The 22,742-nt window shown below is 46.2% G+C and overlaps 1 protein-coding gene and 1 long non-coding RNA gene across 2 annotated transcripts in view; one reads left to right on the forward strand and one right to left on the reverse strand.

Annotated features, from left to right (window-relative positions):
* Positions 1 to 17,831: 17,831 nt before the first annotated feature.
* LOC133391573 (uncharacterized) overlaps positions 17,832 to 22,742 on the reverse strand; it is a 78,940-nt gene continuing 74,029 nt past the window's right edge. The window contains exon 5 of the long non-coding RNA XR_009765063.1: positions 17,832 to 17,949. This is a non-coding gene — a long non-coding RNA (uncharacterized LOC133391573). The remainder of the gene's footprint in view (positions 17,950 to 22,742) is intronic.
* Positions 18,156 to 19,843, forward strand: LOC1276489 (uncharacterized). The gene has a single exon (XM_315844.5). The coding sequence runs from the start codon at positions 18,264 to 18,266 to the stop codon at positions 19,803 to 19,805; it is 1,542 nt and encodes a 513-aa protein (XP_315844.4). The 5' UTR covers positions 18,156 to 18,263; the 3' UTR covers positions 19,806 to 19,843.

Consider the following 22,742-nt stretch of genomic DNA (forward strand, 5'->3'; position numbering starts at 1 on the left):
AAAACCTCCTACTACACATTTTTATTATGTGCTCCACCCTGTTCAACAACCCAGTAAAATAAACTTTCTCACACATAGAGTAAAACTTTCCACTCCTCCAGGCGGCATTAATAATGCACCACCGATGTGAAGTCGTCGTGTAATTCCTCCTACGGTAATCGATTCAGCAGGGCAGCAGCAGCAAAAACCTCAACCGGGATCTCATTTGATGGGATTAAGGTTGTGTAATGTGTGTTACACTTTGTGTCGCCCTTCCCTGGACCTTCTGCTTCAGCTGAGCAGCTGCATGCAGGTGAGTGTATGCCAACTTGTTTTTGCCCCCTTGCAGTGTTTCCGTCAAACAAAAGGCGGCTATTGCTAAAAAACTGAACATGTGTGTGTGTGGGGGTAGGTTTTAATACAAAGGTGTTATACGAATGTTTAGCTAGTTAACTTGCACGTGCAGTTATTTCCACCGAGGTGAAAGTGAACAAGGTTTCTGCACAGCTTGAAGCCATTGTTTGACTGGTGTTTCGAGAGCTGGCTCCAAAAACTCGCCTCCCTCATTTCTGACAGTGTGTTTGCTCCACTCTTCCACAACAAAGGCACACAAAGCCCACATGTGTTATGGAAAAAGTTACCACCACCAGCACCACCACCGCCGGGTGTATAATTTTGGGTTGCGTCCGGTTCTCTCCGGGGTTGCGAAAACATGCGAGAAAAAGAAATCCTAACCCCAAAAGGTGGAGAAAGTTTCCTTTACGACCATCCCCACAAAAACACACACACCTTTAGTGATGGGACGAGGAGCGCTCAACGAGCTGTGGAATTCGATGCGAACAGGAAGTTATAGTTCCTGATAAGGGGAGGGAAAGCAAGTAGCATGGCTACGGCAAAGACGGCAGGTGAAATGCTTCAAGCTGAGAACTGACTAACTTCCACAGGCGCAATGCCGGGGTTTTGAAACTTTGTCCTACTCGCCTTGATGGCGTGGCGACGAACGAACGGAACGGATCTCTATGTCTATTGGTATAGTTTTTGTGAGTGGAATGTTTTTTTTTTGCCTCGCATCCCTTTTGTTGTTTTGTACAGCTCGTTGCCACACACACACACACACTCACACGCTGTATCAAATTTGCATAATCCTTGTTTTCTTAATCCTTTAAGCTGAATGTTATCAAACGACATCACCGTTAGATGGTGTGTAGACACACACACACACACACACACACACACACACACACACACACACACACACACACAGAGGTGCACTGCGCTTGTAGCATCAAATGGGTCTCTCGCGTACTCTTCCGTCCCCATTTTCCAAGGCCATTTTGTCAAGCTGGAGGAGCTTGTGTGCGGCAAAAAGTCATGCGGACACTACCGTACGCCCCACTCGGAACAGTTAGTAGTTTTGACTCCGGTGTGTCGAGTCGTCGTCAGCTTCAATCGGAATGACTTGCAAGCCGACTACTTGGGTACGTGCGCTGGTTGGTAGTGGCGAACTTTTCTCACCCACGACGATGAAAATGCTCGGTTGAAAATGCCGATTTCCTCCCCCCAGAAAAGTCGGTCACTGGTCCGGGGGTTTTTGAGGTTTGGTTGTGATACAGAACAACCTTTACCAACCCGTCAAGTCAAGACCCGTGGCAAGCCCAGGCAACACCAGGCGCGTTGCAGAACGGAAGTCAATCTTTCGGTGTGGCAGAGAGCGCCCTATTTGCTTACCCCCCGGTTGCGGAACAACAGTGGCACGCAGCAGTACGCTCGTAAATATGGCTTTAGTCACTCTGCGGCCGTATCCGGTGGTCGATTTCTTGTGTGGTGACTTTTCTTCGCATTATGGGGAAAGCTGGTGGAAGGGGCCCGTTCTGGTGCTTCCTTTTGCGTACGTGACTGTCTGCCATTTCAGCTGTGTAGTCGCTGTAAGGAGTTTACGCCCAATCGAACCGATAAGCGCATTACCTCGCTCGGGCAAAGTGCATGAGCACCCTCCGTTGGAGTGGGATTATGATGAAGAACGCAACGCTCAGCTCAAGATAAATCCAAGGACGAGAACTGTGCCATCCTTAGCTGCGCTGAGTCATTGCTTGCTTCGAAATGGAGCATGAGCATTCGGAGGCGAATGTCGATACCTTAAAATAATTAGAATCTACACACATTCTCGAAACATTGGCAAAAGGGCGACACATAAACAGAGCCTAAAAGCGCAATTATTTTGCATGGTTGCACTTTCACACTCGCTGGTTGTCTCCCGTCGGCGTCGGCTCGAGTGTTCTCCACTAATCCCGAAGCGTCTGGGACGGGGATTAGGACATCGGGCTGGGGTATTTCGTTCTTATTCCTCGCCTCAACAACGGGAGGCAGCGTGTGTTTGGAGCGATTTGGCAGAATTAATGCACAGTCGGGCTCAGTCGGCGGTAGGGCAGGGAATTTATTCGGCAGCTTAACCATCGCAAACACGATGAATGGGTAAGGACTGAATGTTAAGGGGCAGAAAGCTTTGCCCGAAATTGCCCTCAGTGTTGCTCCGTCACGGACGGGGTTTTGTGTGTGTGTGTGTGACGCACGCTGTCTGAACCGTTGTACCGGGTCGGTAATTAAATTCGACGACCCTTAAAAGAACTTTCCACGGGGGGTGACATTTATTTTATTATTTCTTTTTTTCACTCTCTCTATGTCTCTCTGTCTCTCTCTCTCTCTCTCTCTCTCTCTCTCTCTCTCTCTCTCTCTGGCTGAAGTGATGTTTAGACAATTGTGAGGGGTTTTGTTTTGTTTGTTTGAAAATTTCATTGCATAGGGAGTGGGAAAGGGGGGGCGTCTGTTAATTACTTAATCGTTACGACGGTATGTGATTTGTGACGATCTTAGCAAACCGGGATTAGCGGCGTTTTGTGCGTGTTTGTGCAGTCGGGTAATGGGAATTAATTGGTGTGGTTGTGCTACAGTGCACAGATTTTTAGAAAAAAAGGTTCATTGTTGTTGTGTATCAAATAGATTGCTTTGATTTTAAATTCAAAGCTACCTCATTTTATGCTTAATTTTACACAAAATTATGTATGTCGAAAAACACGTTTTAATGTATAAATAGGTGTCATGATTGTGTCGAACAGCTTTGAACGAAAACGCACACTAGAAGAGTAATCAATCTTCAAAGCTCTGGAGAAAATACCATCTTTTACGTTGTGTTAAAGTTCACGGATTATGATAAAATGTGTTGTTAAGGTTGTCATTTCACCATTTCATATGCAATTGGCCAAGTATGGTAGTTTCAGAAGAAGAAAAAAGTGTCTATTCGACGCATGAATGGTCAGTGAAATTGCAACCCATATAGCCAGCTCGAACTCTATAGCTGATTTGGGGCTGTTTAACGAAAAATCGTTCCGATGTCATACTTTATGGGTAATTAAGAGATGAAACGGTACTTGGTGGAACCATTAAGCTTTGTAACAAGCACACGGTACTCTTTGGAACTTTGCAGCTGATTAGCACTATGTGTAGGGTTCATGATAGAACTTTAAGGCTTGTTAAGAACGTGTACCGAACTTGGTGGAACTTCATAGCTTTACATTAAACAGTTTAAAATGTAAACATTAAAATGTATGACATCGATACAAGGAGGCTCTTGTCAAAGTGTCAAAGACTGACGCCGTCAATCATCTCATTGCTGCTGCACAAGATAGATTCGTTAATTGAAGAAAGAATATTGAGTGTAGTGATTGTGACTGTACAGTAAATTGTGTGAAATTTTGTGTAATTCGTCAATACAAAGGATTTAAAAATATACACAAGTGCTTAAACGAAACAAATCTTGTTGTTTATTTCATCGATGACGCTTGCTTGAAAATAAAACACAAAGAAAAATAATCCCTGGCACCGTGGCATAAGGAAGCTGCTTAAGCGCTATTTGAAAGACCCACCTGGAACTTTGATGCTGTTTATCTACTGCAAAAGGCGAATTCTAGCAGCGATCTTTAGCAAGCCAAAATTAGCTGCTGAAGCAAATTTGGCTATTTGGGAATATTTGACTTCATGTGATATCTTCGCAACACCCTAAATGAGTAATTCGTATATCGACTTTAATCAACGGTAGGTTCCAAATTGCGGTTCTATTATAAGTGATACAAGGATGCAGAGCTTGATCGATTATTTTGAATTGTTGATGTGTAAACACTATTCAATGTGTCAGTTAATTAATTATGATACATGCATAGCACTCCACGAGCTTTAATAGAACGATGATCTTGTTTTATAGCAGCTCATCATTTTCAACCATTTCATCAATCGTGCATTTAACGATGCGTTTAAATGAAATGCCAAATTAGCTCTTAAATTAGCTTTTTACACAGAAACACAGTCATCATACTACTCATCGCTAATTAACGCTATTTTGCTAATCCAATTTAAGGGCTTCACAAAATTATTAGCTCGATTTTTTTCCACATAAAATACGTCCAATTTCCGGTTCGTTTTGCCACACTCACTAGCACCACAGTAACATTATTAGCGGCATAGTTTTTCGTTAGTGAAGCCGCCGAAACCCATTCCGGGCTCTGGTTAAGTGTAATTACATCACACGCGCACACTCAAAAGTATATTACCGTGGGGCAGAGCGTGCACGTTTTTGGGGTTATCATTAGATGTGAGTGTGTGTGTGTTCCCTATTTTGACGCATCCTTTTGTGAACGGATGTGTCGTGTGGCACCAAGGTTCGTAACAGGTTGACGCTAAACTATTGCAGCTCGGTCGCGCATTTCAATTACGGTTTCGCCCAATGCATTGTCTAACCTGACCGGGGTGAAACCGTTAAACCCGACCATTTCACTGCCCACAGACACACAATTTCGCACCATTAGTTGCCACGCTTTGCACGGTGCCAATGCCAATGAGACAGAAACAGATTTTAACGCACTGCCGAAAGAGCCAAGGTCCATCAAACTCAATCCGGGCGACAACGACGCGCTGCAACTGGGTGCACGCCCGGGTGAAAGCAGTTGCTTCACATGTGTGCAACTGACGGGAACGTGTTTGCTGCTGGCCCTGTCGTGCCCCTGCCGCGCCTCTAAAACGCGGGACGGAGTGTTAGTTGGTTGAAAAATTGGAAAATGGTGCACGGAATGGTGCTAAAAACATTTTGCACATTTTCCCCCGGCCACAAAACACGCGTAAGCACTCGCTAATAGGTTTCATCCGTTTTCCCGTTTCATTTCCTCGCCATGGGTATGCAGTTTGAAATTAAATTAAACTTTTCATTCACTACACTCACACACACATACACATACACACATACACACACACATAGAGGGATTCCGTTATGCTGATTTACCGTACTGTGCTGTGCAAACGTTCTGGGAAGCGGGGGAGAATAAAGTTGCTTTCCCAAACTATCCCTTTGAAAGCTCGCTGCGCGTGAGCTTTTGCTTTGCTATTGGGATGTGTGTTGCTATGTTGTCGGTTTACCGCGAAACTGATTTTTTTTTCAATTTTTTGTTTGAAATTCTTTCTCCCCCTCTTACTACGCTAAACGATCTCCGCAGCCCGAGCCCCGATCGAGATTGGTACAGCTCGTTTAGCGGTTAGCAATTTAGTGCTGTTGCAATTAATAATTCATGTTTAAAGTAAGTTTTGTTCGTCCTTTTCATTAGGACGAGTGGGTTGGCGTTTGTTTGCGTTCAGTTTCTGCTCAAAACGAACTCAAACCCCCATAAACCAGAGCGTGAACGAGGGTACGTAGTACATTACTACGAATAAAGGAAGGATTATTAAAGTGTAGTGCACTCGAGCAACATAATAGGGTTGATAATTTGGTACGCCGAACGAGCGTGTGAGTGCATTTGGAATTGAGGCGCCCCCCTAATGCACTTGCACTGCGAACCAAATCAAAGGCTTCGCATTTGAGGCTTGGATTGAGTTGCATCAATTAAATCCCTGCTCTCGCTGGCAGAGTATAGTTGCCGCTTTGTTGCAGTGCTCTGTACCATCCAAAACCCGTGTATAAGCTCGGTGTAATAATATCGGGCTTTAGTTCGCTCTCGCGATATTAATGAGATTTTCCGGGGCTTCCGAGGGCGCTGTGTGTGGAATCCAATCAATGCAACTGTGTCCTGCATCCACCGGCTGCGCGCTCATGAACCGTCGGCGTGTCGGAATGTGAAATATGACCACACGCGAAGGTGTTGTTAATGATTTACCGCTGCAATATGGTAAAGGGAGAGAAACCACCAAAAACAAAAAGCACCATTCCCTATCGATAGTTGATGTCGTTTGATTTTTTGCACCCTTTTTGTGTGGAGGCACACTTTTTGCACTCTGCCTGGAATGCATTGATGGGATTTCCTTCACGCTGCAACGCTGTTAAAGCCTGTGAGTCGCCCGGACGGCACGAAATTAATGGGAAATATAAAAATTAATCAGAAGCCACAAAATAGTGAACGAGTTGTAAAATATATTCATGACTTACTGGCGTCCTCCATCGAAGAGGGGGGGAACTGTAAGAGGAACGCTGTGCCCGTTCGTGACCGAAAGCCAGCGAGGGAAAATCGATTTATGAGCACCCATTAAAAGCATCCCCCGAAGCATCGGTGCGTGAAATTGGCCACCGCGCAATAGGTCGCAGTTGAAGCTGACGGCTGGGGTAAAACCGGCCAGGCAATGTGTGTTCCGTGGGTCGCGTCCCGAAAGATCAGTACGTTTGGGGCTACCACACGTGGGTGTGTGTGTGTGTGTGTTGAGCGTCATTATGAATTTATTGAAACATTAATTACAATTAATTTGTAGACCTCGCCGGGCACATTCACTTACACAGTTGTGGGGCGGGATGAGGTTGTGGTTGGTTAGAGGCACGTTCGATGCGATGGCTGTCGATCGCTTACTTTGCAGAGAGCATGTAGGAGTTTGTTGATCCTGGGGAATACTTGATAGTATCATAGTGCTCTTGTTGATCAAACCTGCAATCAAAAACAATTTAAAAATAGGATTTTATTATATAATCGTATTTGAAATTAAAATATTACATAACAATCAGAAAAATATTCAGATAGCTAGATTTAAGGATAAACGAGGTTCGCGACGGACGAACCTGGGACTATATAGCACCTTTGTAGTACCGGTATGCTCATACGCCTCTGAGACATGGACACTGTCCAAATCTGACGAAACCCTCTTAGCCGCATTTGAAAGGAAGTTGCTCAGAAGGATGCGTTGCCCTGTATATGTGGAAGGACAATGGAGGAGCCGTTATAACGATGAGCTATACGTGGGCTGGCCATGTTGTACGCATGCAAACGGACGACCCAGCCCATAAAGTCTTTTAAGACCATCCACAAGGATGAAGAAGGTGTGAAAGGGCCAAATTGAGGTGGCAAGATGGCATGGAGGCGTCCGCCATTAAGGCCGGGATAACGGACTGGCAGACGGTTGTAGTGCTGGATAAATTAAAAGTTAATAAATTGTAGGACAACATATTGCTTTTCAAGAGACAATTTATTATTTTTTCTTGAATTTCGAACAAGTTCAAGGGGTTCTCTCAATTGTATTCTTCTGGTCACTGTCAAGAGCATTGCTCTTGCCAAAATTATTGCACTAAAGTTCATTTCTTATCGTTACGGTGACGAACATCTTGCATTATATGGTCACTGTACCTCACCTTAATGTATTGACCGGATCTTTGCAATCTTTGTGTAATTGTATTATTAGAGTTTCTACAGAGTTTTTTTACATCTTTTCAGAGCGTTTGCTATAAAATGTATTGCCTACTTTCAAGCCAACGATCTATAAAATCATCCATAAACAGTTGGTAGGGAGGAATAGCATCTTAGAAAAGAGAACAAACAAACAAGCAGAATACCTGCAATAGCTATAACGTAACTTCTGATCTTGCAGCTGAAGGTCGTTGGCTTTTTATTTAGTTTAGATCACAAGGAAATGGGAATGTCTTTCACAAAAAAGCTATTTCATAAAACGTTGGCGAAATAATTTGACTAACACAAATAAGAGAAATCAGCAATAAACTGTTAGATGCTTTGTGTCACCTATTCTCAATCCTCCAGTCCTTCATCAACCAGCGCTGACCTCGAGACAACGCGTAAAAGTATAAAGGTAAATAAACGGAGGACGCTTTGAACCGACTTCGTCTCTTCATATCGCTCCACGAGCCATCGTTAAAAGCAAGTATCTTAGACTTCATAAAGTTTTACAACTCTCAGCACTTGTTTAACATTCACCCCGCTAGCCTCCATTGCTAGGGAAGCAAAGTAAAAGAGAGTAATATACAGTGGGTACATATTCAGCCTGTAACGGTTACAGAGCCGACAAGAGATGTGAAAAATATTAAATCAATAAATCCATATGTTTCCCAAACTGGGCAAAAGCTGGTTTACTTAGACCTGTAACGCTCATGTTTGGGGCAAAAAGCATGCACCCAGCGGATCGCTCCTGTTCAACACAAACACACAAACACCTGCTGGTTCGAGCCGACCTCAGTGCACCTCTCACCAGCGCGCGCGCGCGCACCCTGTTTCGCTGTTGTTGTATTTCTTTTAATAAAATTACACTCCCGGAACGTGCTTCTCGTGCGGAATGGGGCAAGCGAGAATGCGTGCCAGTAGTGCGAAAGTGTCTGCCCGCCAGTCCACCAACCACCCCGCGTCATGCTCGTTGATATTCTGGGCACGAACGGCAGCTGCAAGCCGTTCGCCAACAAGCTCCATCCCACACCCAGATTGGTACTCCATCCCCAACGCACCGCTACTGGTGGAAAAGGTTCCGGGTTAATCGACGCCTTCCCTCGAACGTCAAAAGGTGAGCAGCCCTTCGCGTCACAGTTGCGCGTGATGGGATGGACGCACGAATTTTCCCCCGAGTAGGTCGAAATCGATCCCGGCCCCGGTTTGAGATGAGATGATTTAGCGTGAACTGGCGGCGAGCTTGGGGGATATTCCGGAATCGGGTGCGTCCTGTGGGAACGGTGGCTCGGTGGGAAATCTGCCGCCTTTTATGAGCTGATAAGATTATGTGCGAATGTGTGCGCCACTGGTTTATTGGCTTTCAACCTGACCGGGATTGAAGTCGTTTTAGGGCGTTGGGCCGGCGCCAACCACCCGGGCCTACTTTATTCCCCCCTCGGGGGGAAACAACGGCAGGTCCCAGCAGACCGTTTTTGGAAGGAGAACCAACACATACGACCCTGCCCGTAGCACGAAAAAGGCACGAAGTTAACAAGCGTTTCGATTTGGATGAGATTCTGCTTTCATCCGTCCCTACTCCACAGGCACATCGATGGGATATGGTGATCGGAAAGCGAAGAAAAAATCCTCCTTCTACGGCTTGGGAAATCCACCACCGGATATGGGGATGAAATGAATAACGCTGCTATGAGGACGCGTTGCCGCTCAAACACGTTCAACATTCATTAGCTGCACGGAGCCGTCTGCTGATGGCGATCTTTGTAAAGACGCCCATCACTAGCCGTCAATGCTTGGTGTAATACATTGCGTGTGTGTGAGTGGCCATGCGTGTGTGTGTATTAAGCTTGTCCATTGCTATTCATTACCCGCTTCCGTCGCATGGTGAGAGGAAAAGCGCACCTAAGAGCAGGGCTGTAATAAAGTGGATTTGCCAAAGGCCCCATTAGATGCATGATTGAAGGCGAATATTGAATGTCTAACCATAAATTTCTGCTCCATGCCAAAGGGGGTCAGCAAAACTGGACCATGCCGATGACGAGCACGATTGAGGGGTTGACGCTTTGACTGGTGGATTATCTTTTTTGCATGATTACGAGTTGTATGGGCTCAGTGTGTTGCTGCCGGCCCTTCATTAGCGTGGCAGTAAAGTGTGAATCGATTGGAGAGGTTTAATGCTGTTAAGTAGATGATCTCTTAATTGAAACCGTTTTCTTATGGTTTATCGAGTGCGTTTAGATTGATTAAAATCGTTGAGAAGAGAAAAGGAGGATGTTGGTGAATGGAGATGGAGAAATGACTTAATTGATGAGACTTAATAGACGATTAAGCAGCGGCGGATCTAACGGTAGGCGGACGAGGCGGTCGCCTGGGGCCCCGCCGATTTAGGGGCCCCGTAGATCGCCATTCTATAGTATGCCGTATGGACAGAGTACTAGCGACAAGGACCCCCGGAAGGATGGCCGATGGGGCCCCGAGGTTGGCGAAACATTTGCACCCTCCCCCCGTCAGCAAAATTTTTAGAGTTTGCGACAGATGATCGAAGGGGGCCCCGCTGAATCAATTGCACCCCCCCCCCCCCCCCGTCAGATAAAATTGAAAAGTTTGCGACTGATGATCGAAGGGGGCCCCGACGGCATTTCAAGTTTACTGTTCAATCTCCCAACAGCAACTTTAGTGCCGCTACCCCCCCCCCCCCCCCCCCCCCCAACAACATTTACCATTTACAGAGGGCCTCAACTCGTCGTTCCGCCTTGGGCCCCCAATACCCTTGATCCGCCACTGCGATTAAGACATATTTGGATGCAATAACCGTTTTTGTATCCATAGGCTACGATTTGTTAACATTGAGCATATTACCTACAAGCAATTGGAAACGCTCAATGTTACAATGTAACTGGTGTGCTGGTGTGAAAGTTGCCCTCCAGGCCCAGAAGAAACACCATTGCGTTGTAGAAGAAGCACCAGAATGTTTGTATTTTTCTTGTAAATTAATCACCCGTATCTTTACCATTTCGTGATGGGATTTTATTTGTCTTGTTGCAGCACCCGACAGACGAAGGAAAAAAGAAACAGACTCCAAAGGCGCATCCTTCTACCGGCCGCTGGACAAGCAAACGCAAACGATGCAAATTGCAATCCGCTACGGCAATCTGTCCGCACACGCGATGGAATTTGCGCAAAGAAGGAAACGGAACGCTCAACCACGCGAGTCGGTAGTTCGTGGCTTGGGGCTTGGCTTTTCCTTTGCCCGGGCAGAACGGGGCGGATGCCGTTTGTGCGAAATCCATTGCAGCTTACTGACGACACGTAACGTAAGCGGCAAGCGCACAAACGTAACGCAAATATTCGCTCAGCGCGAATGGAATGATTTATTCATTTCTGCGGTTTAATGAATGCCGGACGCGAATGTCCGTTGTCGGTCCGAAAATGCTAAACGTTTCTTGGGCCGGTGGTTTTGTGGTGTTAGGGGGAAAGCAAACGGGTTGGTGTGTGTGTGTGTTTTTATTTATTTTTTGTTGTTGTTGGAAGCTTGCACCTTCTCCCATGGCGCATGGTTCGTGCGTTGCAACATAGTAACACAGCTACACTCTGTGCTCCGGCGCTATGCTAACTACTGCCAAACAAAACACGGGTGACGACGAGGGTGGTGGCTATCTACATCGAATAAATTTAATTAAACAGATGGATAAAAATGAACAACTACATCGGTAGCTGGACATGACCGGCACGCGGTCCAGTGGAAGCGTAAACAGGGAAAATAATAACAATGCAACTTCATCTCACGCTTGGAAAGGGACGCTGTAATCTTTCAATTACGATACAAAATCGTAGCAAAGAAATGGGATTCTTTTTGCTTTTCCCACCGACAAGTTACGGTGTGTCTTTGTGACTGGTGTGGGTGTAAATATGCTAGACGAAAGTTTTGAATTGATGGGTTTTTTTTCCAAGCAAGAATAAGGTTACAATGATATATTTTGTACTTAAACAGCAGTAGCTTTGAGGTTACTGCGAAAAGAACAGTCGAGTTTTACATTATAGAAGACAAACAGATAAATTCTCAGAAATGTTTGAAGGGTTAAGTCACTTCAGTCACTACCAACGTACAATTGCACGAGATATCATCCTAAAAGTATGCAATATGTGACTTCAAGCTACTTAAAGCCGCATATTGCATACTTTTAGGCTCACATTTCGTTCAATTGAACCCCTTTGCGCGAAAGTAGCTACAGCTTTAAAACTAAGAAACAGAACACGAATAAATCGATGGAAAAATCAAAAAGTCCACTGGCACATAAAATAAACGATTTGAATCGCTGTTAGGTGAGCCCCACTAATTAAAGATCAGCATTTAATCCCTGGCTATCGTTTGTATAAAGGTGAGCAAGTGGGTAAATGCATGCTTTACACGGCTTATTGCTTCTCCATTCCTCCATTGAACGATGGACCTGGCAGAACTTTTTTTAGCGTGTACCATTGACCCATGACAGGGGGGCAAAAAAAAAAGAAATAAAACCAACCCACCATTCAGCTAATACCCAACGAATTAGTTCGACCAGCAGTGGCGCGTACCCGGGCGCGAGCGCACTTTGTCGTGCTCACTAGTCGCTTGCTTTCGCACCAACCGGCGCCACGTGCAGCCAGCCAAGTGTTGTGTGTATGAACACGTTCAAATTCCCTCCCTTCTCATCCACCTTCCCCTTCTTTCATTTGCACGGAAACCGTTCGTAGCCGCCCAGTGGCAAAGTGTTTAATAACGTGACCAACAGTAATTTATATCTTTCACCTTCTGATTTTTATCTCACCTGTGTACTTTGTCGCCTTTGTCGCTTTTGGGGCGGGGGTTGTGCGCGGCCGGACGGTTGCGGGCAGCAAAACATAGTGGTTAGTTTGTATAAACGGTTTGACCAATCATTAAAACGTCGGTACCAATGGAAGGTGGGAAGAAACAAAACAAAAAAAAAGGCACAAGGAAGGAAAGCACTGAATGAAGTGAAAAAGTAGCGGAAACTGTATACGAAAAGCTTCCTTCGGGTCGTGTCGTTCGTTTAGCTACTCTACACCAAGTCTGTGGAAAATCAGGGGAGAGGAAGCGCCATTTGATCTTTCACCGGGCGTTTTTTCTATATTTTTTATGCTGTCCCAGCTTTGCGCACCTTCTGAAGGGGGTCAGCACTTGTGCTCAGTGTACAACATTCTTGCTCTTGGACCTTATGGGTAGTGGTGAGGGGTCTTTTTTTGTTCCCAGCCTGATTTTATGTGTCTTGAATTTCCTTTACTGATTTTTCGTCCTTTTTTTCCTTACTTGTGCCGTTGAAAACCACTTAAATGCACGTGGTATGAACGGAATGAAACCTTAGAAGAAGAATAAAAAAATGGGAAAACGGAGAACGAAGTCGAATGCAGTCAATGTTTATCGTTTCTAAATTGGTTTAAATGTGCCACTGCACACTGGGTGCGCTTTGCAGTTGCTGTTATGGCTTTGTGTGGGGATGGGAAAACGCCTCTCCAAGTGGGGAATGGTAGCAATTGCCAATGGCTGGTTTATTTTTGCTCCATCTGGGCGCTGTTAGAAAGTGCTTCTACAAGGAGCTGACATTGCTTTATAAGGCAAATTGAATTTTGTATTGATTTTAATATGCTCTCGGTGTCTCGTTTCTCTTGAAGCAGTAGGTGAGCATTGAACCTTATGAATTGTTATTGAAGTTCCCCTTAGCCCTTATCAGTGGATCGATGATCTGTTGTAATGTAAAGCTACTTTACGCACAACACAACAAGCCCATCCAATGCAATGCACTTAAAATCATGAATCAAATCAATTCATTCATTTGTTCTACCACGCCAAAATTGCAACAAGGACGTAGCTGTGCACATTGTGTCGCGTGAAATGATGAGCCTGAAATTACCAATTCCACGTGCCGCTGGCTGCCGTTTGATATTTGTCCACATCCGCACCGCACTACTGCTAACAAAGGAATGGGGGGCACACAACAAACCACCCACTCCAGTTGCGGGCAAACATTCGCCAAACCGATACCATCTTCTGTCACCATAAATCGCATTGATAAAGGGAACATGCGAAGTTTACTCCCTTTTGCGAAGCGGCTCGTCGATCGTGCTCGACGTGTGGCAAGCCGTAATGAAGCCTGTCTCTTTCCGTCTCTCTCCCTTTCCACACATACACACGCACACCAAACGGGGGCGTCCATTTTGGAGTCACATCGGTAGTTAATTAAATAGCACTCATAAATCACCCCTCCATTGGAGAGCAACCTTTGGGTCGTTTCGGGCGCGGGATGGGTCAGCTCAAGCACGCGTTTCCCCGTCCAAACAGCCGCCACGGCGGAGGGCGAAGATTTTACATCAAATTCCATTTATCACCAGCCACCGGCTCCCGTACCTAACCGCTCAGTTTTAGGAGGGGGGGATGTTTCCCCGCGCTGCAAAAGCCCGCTCAAGTTAACCTACATAATGAGGTTGATTTCAGGCGGCGTGCAACGTGATTAGGCGAGCGAACATTGGGGAAGCGAGCGCGTGATACGCACGTAACAACGGGCTGCCGTCGCACGGTGTGTGTGTGTGTGTGTCTGTATCCCCTCCTCAATTTCTCACCGTTTGTACCGGAGGGAGTGGAGCCGGGGTATTTGGGTAAACCCAACGGCCAACTGACTGGCTTACCGCGACAGATCAACTGTCAAATCACGTTGCCGAGCCAGTCGTGCGCTTCTATGCAGCAGAGCTGATGGAATTTAATGTATTTCTGTCGCCGTGGTGAGGATGTGACTGAGCCAGCGGTTGGAGCAGCAATTGGTGGGATAATTTCCGTGGGCACCGGTGCACCGAGTGGTTTGGCAGGGGGTGGGAAAAGATGTAGTAGTGTGTAATTTATTACCTTTGCCGGAACGAGTGTCCAGGAGTTGCCGGTTGTATGTGCTCTAGAGTGGAGGAAAAGGCATCGAAACTAGCAAGGACAAGATTATCGATGGATTCCATGGAAACTGGAAGCTTTTAAAAGGAAAATCTCTTGTTCCCATCTCGGGTGAAACTGATTTGCTTACGATTGGTATTTATTTTTCACATTTTATTGAATAACATTGCAAAATAAACTCCAACTAAAGTGTTTGTTCAGTCAATTCCACTTTTAATTTGTCTCGTTTGTCTGGAATGCTTCTCCCCAAGACTCCCAAACACAATGTTACACTGTATGGTTTCACTTGAACTGCAACAATTGCCTTCAAAACTGAACTGTGTTTGTGCAGCGTTGGAAAACTTTACACGTCCAACGCTCCGGTGCAATATAAACTCAATCTAACCGCAAAAGGGACGTCCCATGCTTGCCTTCCCAGTTCCTTCTTCAGAATCCGCCACAGAATCTCGTTGCTGGATGGATGCGGAATTAAATCAAATCACTATTATTTATCTATTCTAAACTAATAAATTACGGTCAGCACCGAGAGGGTCCGTGACCGAAACCGAAACGTTAGCAATAGGCTCGAGATGGCAGATCGGAGCATGATCAGGTGTCCCTTTGGATGGGCTATTTGCATGTGCAAATGTTTGAGGCACGTTCACGACCACACGCCACGTTCGTCTCTCTCTCTCTCTCTCTCTCTCTCTCTCTCTCTCTCTCTCTCTCTCTCTGTGTGTGTGTGTGTGTGTGTGTGTGTGAGTGGCCAGTTTCATATCCGACATGGGGACAGAGAAGCAAATAAATAAAGCAGCTCGGAAGGTGGAAGGTTTGGCAAAGCGGAGTCGAGTGTCATTTTATAGCACACTCTAATCAAAGATCAACAATTGCTCCGGAACCGGATTGGGGTGCCTGAGTGTTGTGCCCCACCTCCGGCGGGACCCCCGTCACCCTTCCCCCGAACCCTTGGGGCTGAATTTCGATGGTGCAGAACGCGTTGGCGTTGGTGGTTGTTGCATATTAAGAAGAGTCAACCAGGGTGCGGCCACAAAGCGGGAAAGCAGGGGGCGGGGGTGGGTTTTCATTATGTATTCCCAACCCACAAGTGGGAAGTGTGTCGCAACCCGCACGGTGGCCCCGCAGAGACGGAACCACAGAAAGGTTTGCTTTCGATAAACACCTGAACAGGAGAGAATGCACACCAACACGCACACACACACATACACACACATGGCTAGACGGTTCACACTTGTGCTCGGGTGGGTTGCTGTTTTGCTGTGGTTCCTTTGCCGGTGTGTGGCTCACCGGCCGTGGCTATTATGTTTCGGATCCCTTCTGCCCCCTTTTCATGCACAAACAAACCCGACCCCGTTCATCCGCCTGTTTGCTTGGGCTGCTTGGAGTGTTGGGCTCGGGCAGCTGCACATAAACATCATAATCATATCAAAATACGGAAAACAAAATATGCAAATTTGTTCTAAATTACTAAATCAAAATAAAGTAAATATTCATATACCCCAGCCGCACACAACTGCACCTTTGCCGTCCTGGTGTGTGGTGTCGGTTGTATTTGAGTATGTGTGTGTATGTTCGTGTGAGTAAGGTGTAGGCTGTTTGTTTGATCGTGGGTAACCAATTTTTGTAGACTGATTGACTAATGTAGACCTCGGGTATAGAGTTTGAAGCGAATAAACTAGGTTCGGTTGGTTTTGCGCTTGAGGTTGATATTAAAATGAAATAAAATAAAATTATGCTTAGATGATTTTTCTAATGTACTGAATATCAAGTGATTGTTGCTGTTGCTGATCCTTTTTAAGAAAGACAAGGCGTCTCCATTATTGGCGAGGGATAATATTTTTAAAGATTTTCATCATTATAATCGGATCAGTTTAAAGTGGAATACGCCTTACACAAAGAGGGATATTCATAAAACAAAAAAACTACAGCTTTAAATAATTATTTTAACACAAAAAACAACGCACTTTCCTTATGACCATGTGGCCGTGGAGACGCTTGGTGGCTTATAAAACTCACAGAAATGGCGAATTGTCTTCAACAACTGTTTTGATTTAAACCAACACATTTAAGCCTTTAGGATGCTCTGTCATCCGGAAAACACCTCCATCAATCAGTGAAGCTTAAGGGTATGACAAAAACAACGCCATAAACACTGTCACGATCGATTTCTTTCACTACATTGAAGCGTTGTTTCTTCCGTTTTTTTTGTTTTGTAATTGCACCACCACCGTTTCACACCATCAGCAGCAGGTTGGGAAAGTAGCAAAATCCAGCGAGTGACATAAAACTTTTTAATCCGCTTCCATAAATAATTCTTAACGTTTAGCTTTTCTTCCCCCCCGCTGTGAGCGCATCCAGCGTCTTCCGTCCGCGCGTTTTGGACCAACTGGCAAACATTCTTCGACCGACCGAGAGCAGCGACATCGCGTTTCACAGCGTGTTCACTTTGGTCGGTAAGTTCATGCATGTAGCTATGATGAAGTGCGGCGCAGATTCTCCCACTTCTCCCTTCTAGACTGACACTAAAACTTTAATTAAACAAGTAAATTTATTTCTCTGTCTTGGAATGCCGTGCCCCGAACGCTGGAGCGTGCGGCAAGCAGCAACGTTGTACGCCGTGCGCTTAAGATTGAATGTTGAGCTGTCAAAAGTTTGATGCTCGCGACGGTGCCTGGTGCTTTACAAGGGCAGTACCACATTTCTTTGAAAAGTGAAGTAGTTTGCGTGTGTTTTTTTCCTTCTCCCGTTGTTGTTATTCGTGCCACTCTCCTGCTCTCTGTCTGTGCTGCACAACGCAGCATCGTTGTAAAGTTTGTTTGTCGTAACGGTGCTGGCTTGCATTATACATCTGATAGATTTGGGAAGCAATGGAAATGAAAGTGTGTTTGCTGTAGTGTCGTGTTTGCGTAGCTTGTGCTGCCCGCGTGCAATGGTTTGAGTTTCGAGACAGCCGGTAGCTTTTGCGTTTGCATACTAAACAGTCAAACAAAGGCACAATGCTAATTGCTTTGGCAGAGAGAGACATCGAGACAGATGGTTTCAAATCGCTTCCGATGAGCTTTTGGAGTGTATTGAAGATAATACTGGTTGAATAGGAAAATAGCTTGGTTGCAAGAATCTCATGAGGGAGAATTTTTATGGCACATGGAACAGGTTTTTTATGGATTGTTTTTTTAAGTTGATGATTTAAAGTAGTATTATTATTATTATTTTTAACATTTAGAAGGCTTGTTGTTTTACAAAATTATTCTTCTATTCGTAACAAAATAACATAAAGTGGAATGAAATTTCACTTACATTAACTGAACCGCTGTATAGCAACGTCTTGGCTTCGTCCTCACTCTTCATCGTGTATTTCATCATCTGTAAATAAAGAGATGCGACTTGTTACATTCGTGTGCCCGTTACACTTGTTTCCGGTGATAATAATCAATTTTGTTGCGAAATATTGGTACAGATGCACTGCCTGCGACGAGCAGTGATGAATTATTAACTACTAACCCATCGCCCAGCGATCCAATCAACAACTTTTCCGTATATAAACCCAACCCTACCCACTATCCAGTGTATGCAGTTGTTTAGCCGGCGAGTGTGTGTGTGTGCCCACTAACAGACTTCCTGCTTGAAAATAAACTTCCAATCCAATCGAACCGCCCCACGCCCCGTTGCAAGACAGCATGAAGTATCGGTTCGCCCTGCTCTCTGTGCTGGTGGCCGTCGTTCCACGTCCCAGTGCAGCCTTGCCCGACTTTGCGGTACCGGCACGCATGACCGGCGTCGCCAGCGGTAGCCTCGACTCGTCCGGTAATGTGGTGCAAAACACGGCCCGCGTCCTGAACCTGCTCGACCAATTCCAATCGATCACCGAGTCGCTGTACGGGCTGCAAACCCCGACGCTCTACCGGCTGGCGACGGGCCTGCGGGTCGTGCTGGACAGTCTGGTCGAGTCGGGCAGTCCCATCTTCCAGGGCCTGTCGAATGCGGCCCGCCTCTCCACCGGCAACATTACGACCGTGTTCGACGGCATTCGCCGCAGCATCAATGGTACGATCGCGCTGCACGAGCTGCACCAGTCGGCCCTCAACGGGACGGTGCTGCTGCTCGGTACGGGCGGTGTGCACAACATTAGCACCGTGCTGCACCAACTGGTGCGTAATGTGGCCAACCTGACCGGGGCGCTGGACGAGATCGAGCCGGCAATCGTCGCCATCCAGGAGCAGGAGCTGTCCCGACCGACCCAGGCACAGGTGGATGGGCGGTATCCGCGCGCCGCCATACGCAGGCTGAACGGCATCCTGCTCGACTACGTCAACATTGGGCAGGCCACGGTACCACAAATCAACGCCGTTGTCAATCGCATCCGCATGATGGATGGTTTCATCGGCCGGCTAGCCGCGGTGACGGGTGGGCTGTGGAGCGACCTGAACCGCACACTGGCCGCCGTCAACGGGAGTGTCTACGCGGGAGTACAGCAACGACTGCACACCACCGCCCGTACGATTCGCAACAGCTTCAATGCGACCGTGCTCGGGACGGCAAGAAAGTTGAAGCTCTTCTTTCTGGACGATCTGGAGGAGCTGCAACTGGTGGCACGCAATGCGAGTGCGCTGCTTGTCAAACGACTCACCAACGTCACCGGGGCGTTGGATGGGCTGGTCAACCGCACCGAGGTGCGGCTGGAAGGCTACGAGTCGGAGCTGGTGCTGAATCGAACCATTGCCGCCGTCACGGATCTGGCCTGGAGGTTAGCGCTGTCCGTTACCTCGTCCGTGCCGGGAGCGGACATTTGTTACGCCCGGTACAACTACGAGTTCGACAAGATACCGCGGCTTATCTATGGTTCGCTCGTGGCCTGCGGCCAGGGTGAGGCACGGACGCTGCAGTCCGTTGGAGGTGGTTTGAGTGGTGCGCTTTCCCTCACCCAGGCACAGCTGGACGCGGAGACAAGTAATTACGAGCAGTGTTTGGGTGGGCTGGTGCCCGGATCGTCGGATGTGTTGAAGCGCCAGCGCATCGTTTGTCTGTGGGGTGCCGAGCGGTTCTCGGGCGTGCTGGGTGACGCCGTGGTCGATGCACAATTGAGCGCGTTCCAGGCGCTGCTGCAGAAGGAGCTGAGCTACAGTGCCGAACGACATCATCAGTGTGTTCGGACGAGCGGCCACTTGATGGTTGCCGAAGTGAAGCGCCTGTGGAGTTCGATTGCCAACTGTTTGAGTTAGGAATGCTTAATGAATGCCGAGCCGAGCTTAAAAATGAAGAGAGTGTTTTTTTGTGTGTTTTTGAAGAAACTGGTATCACATCCCAAGTTTGTTTAATTTGAAACCACCAACAAGCGACGAATGCTCGCTCTCTTATTCTCAGTCGTCTGTCCGTGTCCGTACAAACAACGTATACACAATAGTGCTTAATTAAAATTTTAAACCCCTCCCAACCACCGGTGGGACACAGCCAACGTTGAGGCAGCGGGGTCCTGCTGTGGTCGCTTGTGTTGCTAGTGTCAATCGTCATCCTTACTGTACCCCCCCTCCACTTCCTTCTCTTCACACCATCGCGACCATGCACACCTTCACTCTATCGCGAGCACGCGGAAATGTGTTTCATCTCGGACTGGTGACGGCAGCGGTGGCGCTGTTGGTGTTGGCGATCGGTTGGTGTTTGCGTTAGCCGTGGGCAAATAAATTCGAATTGACTGACCTGTTCCCTGTCCGATATATTTCCTCCTCAGCTTTTCCCAAATACACCTTACCCATCGCCAGAATGATTGTGCTGCACTTTGTCGCGCTGCCGCGGGCTCACCGCCGCAAAACAGACACACGCTGGCAGAGTGCGACCGTTGCGTACCGTTGCACTGTGCCTGTGCAGCTAGGTTTTAATCGATTTAATTTCCCGCACCTATTTTATTCATCGCGCGGTGGCCGGTGCTTGATGAATTGAAATTGGAAACAATCAAAATTTAATGAGCACTCGTCTGGTTTGGTGCAGCTCGGTCGGCTTGAGCTGGGATGCTGCCGAGAGTGGATTGGAAGATTGAACGTGCAGCAGCTGCATCGAAAACTAATGCATCGGCAGGCGGTTTGTGTGGTGCGCGTACAACACATCGTTCCTCAGTTTGGCGTAGTGTTATTGCAGTATCACACGCTATCGATTTACTGGTGTGTGATGTGTGACGGAGCTTTTCGGTGAATTGAGTTATTAAAAGAACGTTAAATACCCCGCAGATTAACCCAGACCCATGCGCACACACACACACACACACACACACAGAAAGGGAAAACGATTGTGTGAATCTCTCGGCCCGCTGGTTCAGCGGACCGAGCCTGAGCCTGATCAATATTGACAACAATCAATGCGCTCGATAAACTTTGGCAGATTGTCATGCCCTGTGCGTAGGTAGAGCGGTGGGACTGGGTGCTGGCATTGCCATCAGCAGCTCTGATACTGTCAAAGCCTTTTGCAATAGTGACGGAATGCAGTGGGTGTAATGGTTGGTTAACCAGTTAATTGTTATTGATACGGTTTAAATTATGTACCATTATCGTTATGCGCACTTTAAATTGATGTAGTTGGTCGAATTGGATTATAGGCAAACGTACGAGCAATGAAACGATTAGTGCATATTTATTGCAACAACACCCGACAGATTTGTCATAACGTAGCCTTTTTTAATGGGTATTATGAAGCATTTTGTAATGGCAGTAATATGGCTCTCGATTCTGTGTGGTTTATGTGAAGTTGTAAAAAAAGTCCGTTTTATATTAATTATTGGCCAGGCGTTTTATGGTTACATTTCCAGGGTATGATAATGTCGGCGAGATAAATAAAACTTTAAATCGAATGAATGAAGATTAATGTGCGGTGTGCTTTTAATGGACTGAGCGTTTGTTCTGTTGAGCAGTTTTTCAAATTTTCTGACTAAATAATTTGTTGAATTTACTGTTTTTATCGCTACCATCGCCACCCTAGAACGGCAGTTGCACTGAAAAATCGCCGTAAGTAAGAATATTGCAGCAATTTAGGCGCAGTCGACATGTCTCAGATATTCATTGTAAAAAGAACAGACTTACACTGATTCTAATGATGTAAGGGTATTGAGAGAGTTGTTTAAATGTTTAAAAAAATGATATGTTCCAATTAATTGATTTTCAAAATGGTTATTAAAGTATCATCAAAACTAGACGTTATATAGTAAGCATCGTATTGTATACCTTCAGGCGCTCAGCTAATCTGATAGAGCGTAGCCAAATTAACAATAGTTTCTCTTTCTCCCAAGTGAGTGTATTCTTTCATCATTTATCTAGCTCTTTACTGTTTAAAACCAATTATCTAAATTGCATACATACAGGAGCCTTAGGCACAGCCAACATAAGGATACATACAATTAAGCCATTTATTGAAAATTGCATCCACTCAGCGGATAGTTCATACCGCTTCTTTTCTTCACAGTGTTCTCAGTTATTGCCTGTGTGGTCATTTTCAATTTCAATGCTCTCCCCCATACCTCTAAGGTGTGCCAGAGCTGCCAAAAAGTTATCGGTCACTAACCCCCACTGCTCTACTACGTACTGACGGCGTATGGTGATTTGGGACGAGGTTTTGCAAAACACAATCCATTAATCACGTCACCACGTAGTGCAACATAAATAACCCGACAAACACCACGCTTCTGTGTATGCATGAGCGTGTGTTTCAGCATGTGGTTCACTTCACTGCTGTGGCGAAGACTTTTCCCTTGATGGATGACAAGCCACGGCACCTTTCTATTGTGTCGGATATGCACAGTTGTCTGCACTGGAGCCGGACTGCATCTTGGTCCCTGGTGTGTTTCTCCTTTTTGCAAGCGCTTTGAAGGGATAAAGTTTTGATCAAATGATTTGCAGAAAAGTTAAATTAACGATCGGGAGTCACCAGCGCACGTCATTAATCTTTCATCTTGTGGGAGTTTTAGTGCATTTCGACAAGAACGGGATCAACTGGCTACGGGAGCTACTAACAACAGCGCATGAAAACAGAAAGAAACGATTTGAATATCAATGTCTGCATCGTCTGCCGGGGTTAAATCAGCTGCCTTTTAAAGTATCAGCCAGAACATAAGCGATGTGAAGTGTGCCTGTTCAGTATTGAAGTATACGCCCGTAACTCTTTGAAGCCATTGTCTA

The sequence above is a fragment of the Anopheles gambiae genome, chromosome 2, assembly GCF_943734735.2.
Source record: "Anopheles gambiae chromosome 2, idAnoGambNW_F1_1, whole genome shotgun sequence".
NCBI classification, from domain to species: domain Eukaryota; kingdom Metazoa; phylum Arthropoda; class Insecta; order Diptera; family Culicidae; genus Anopheles; species Anopheles gambiae.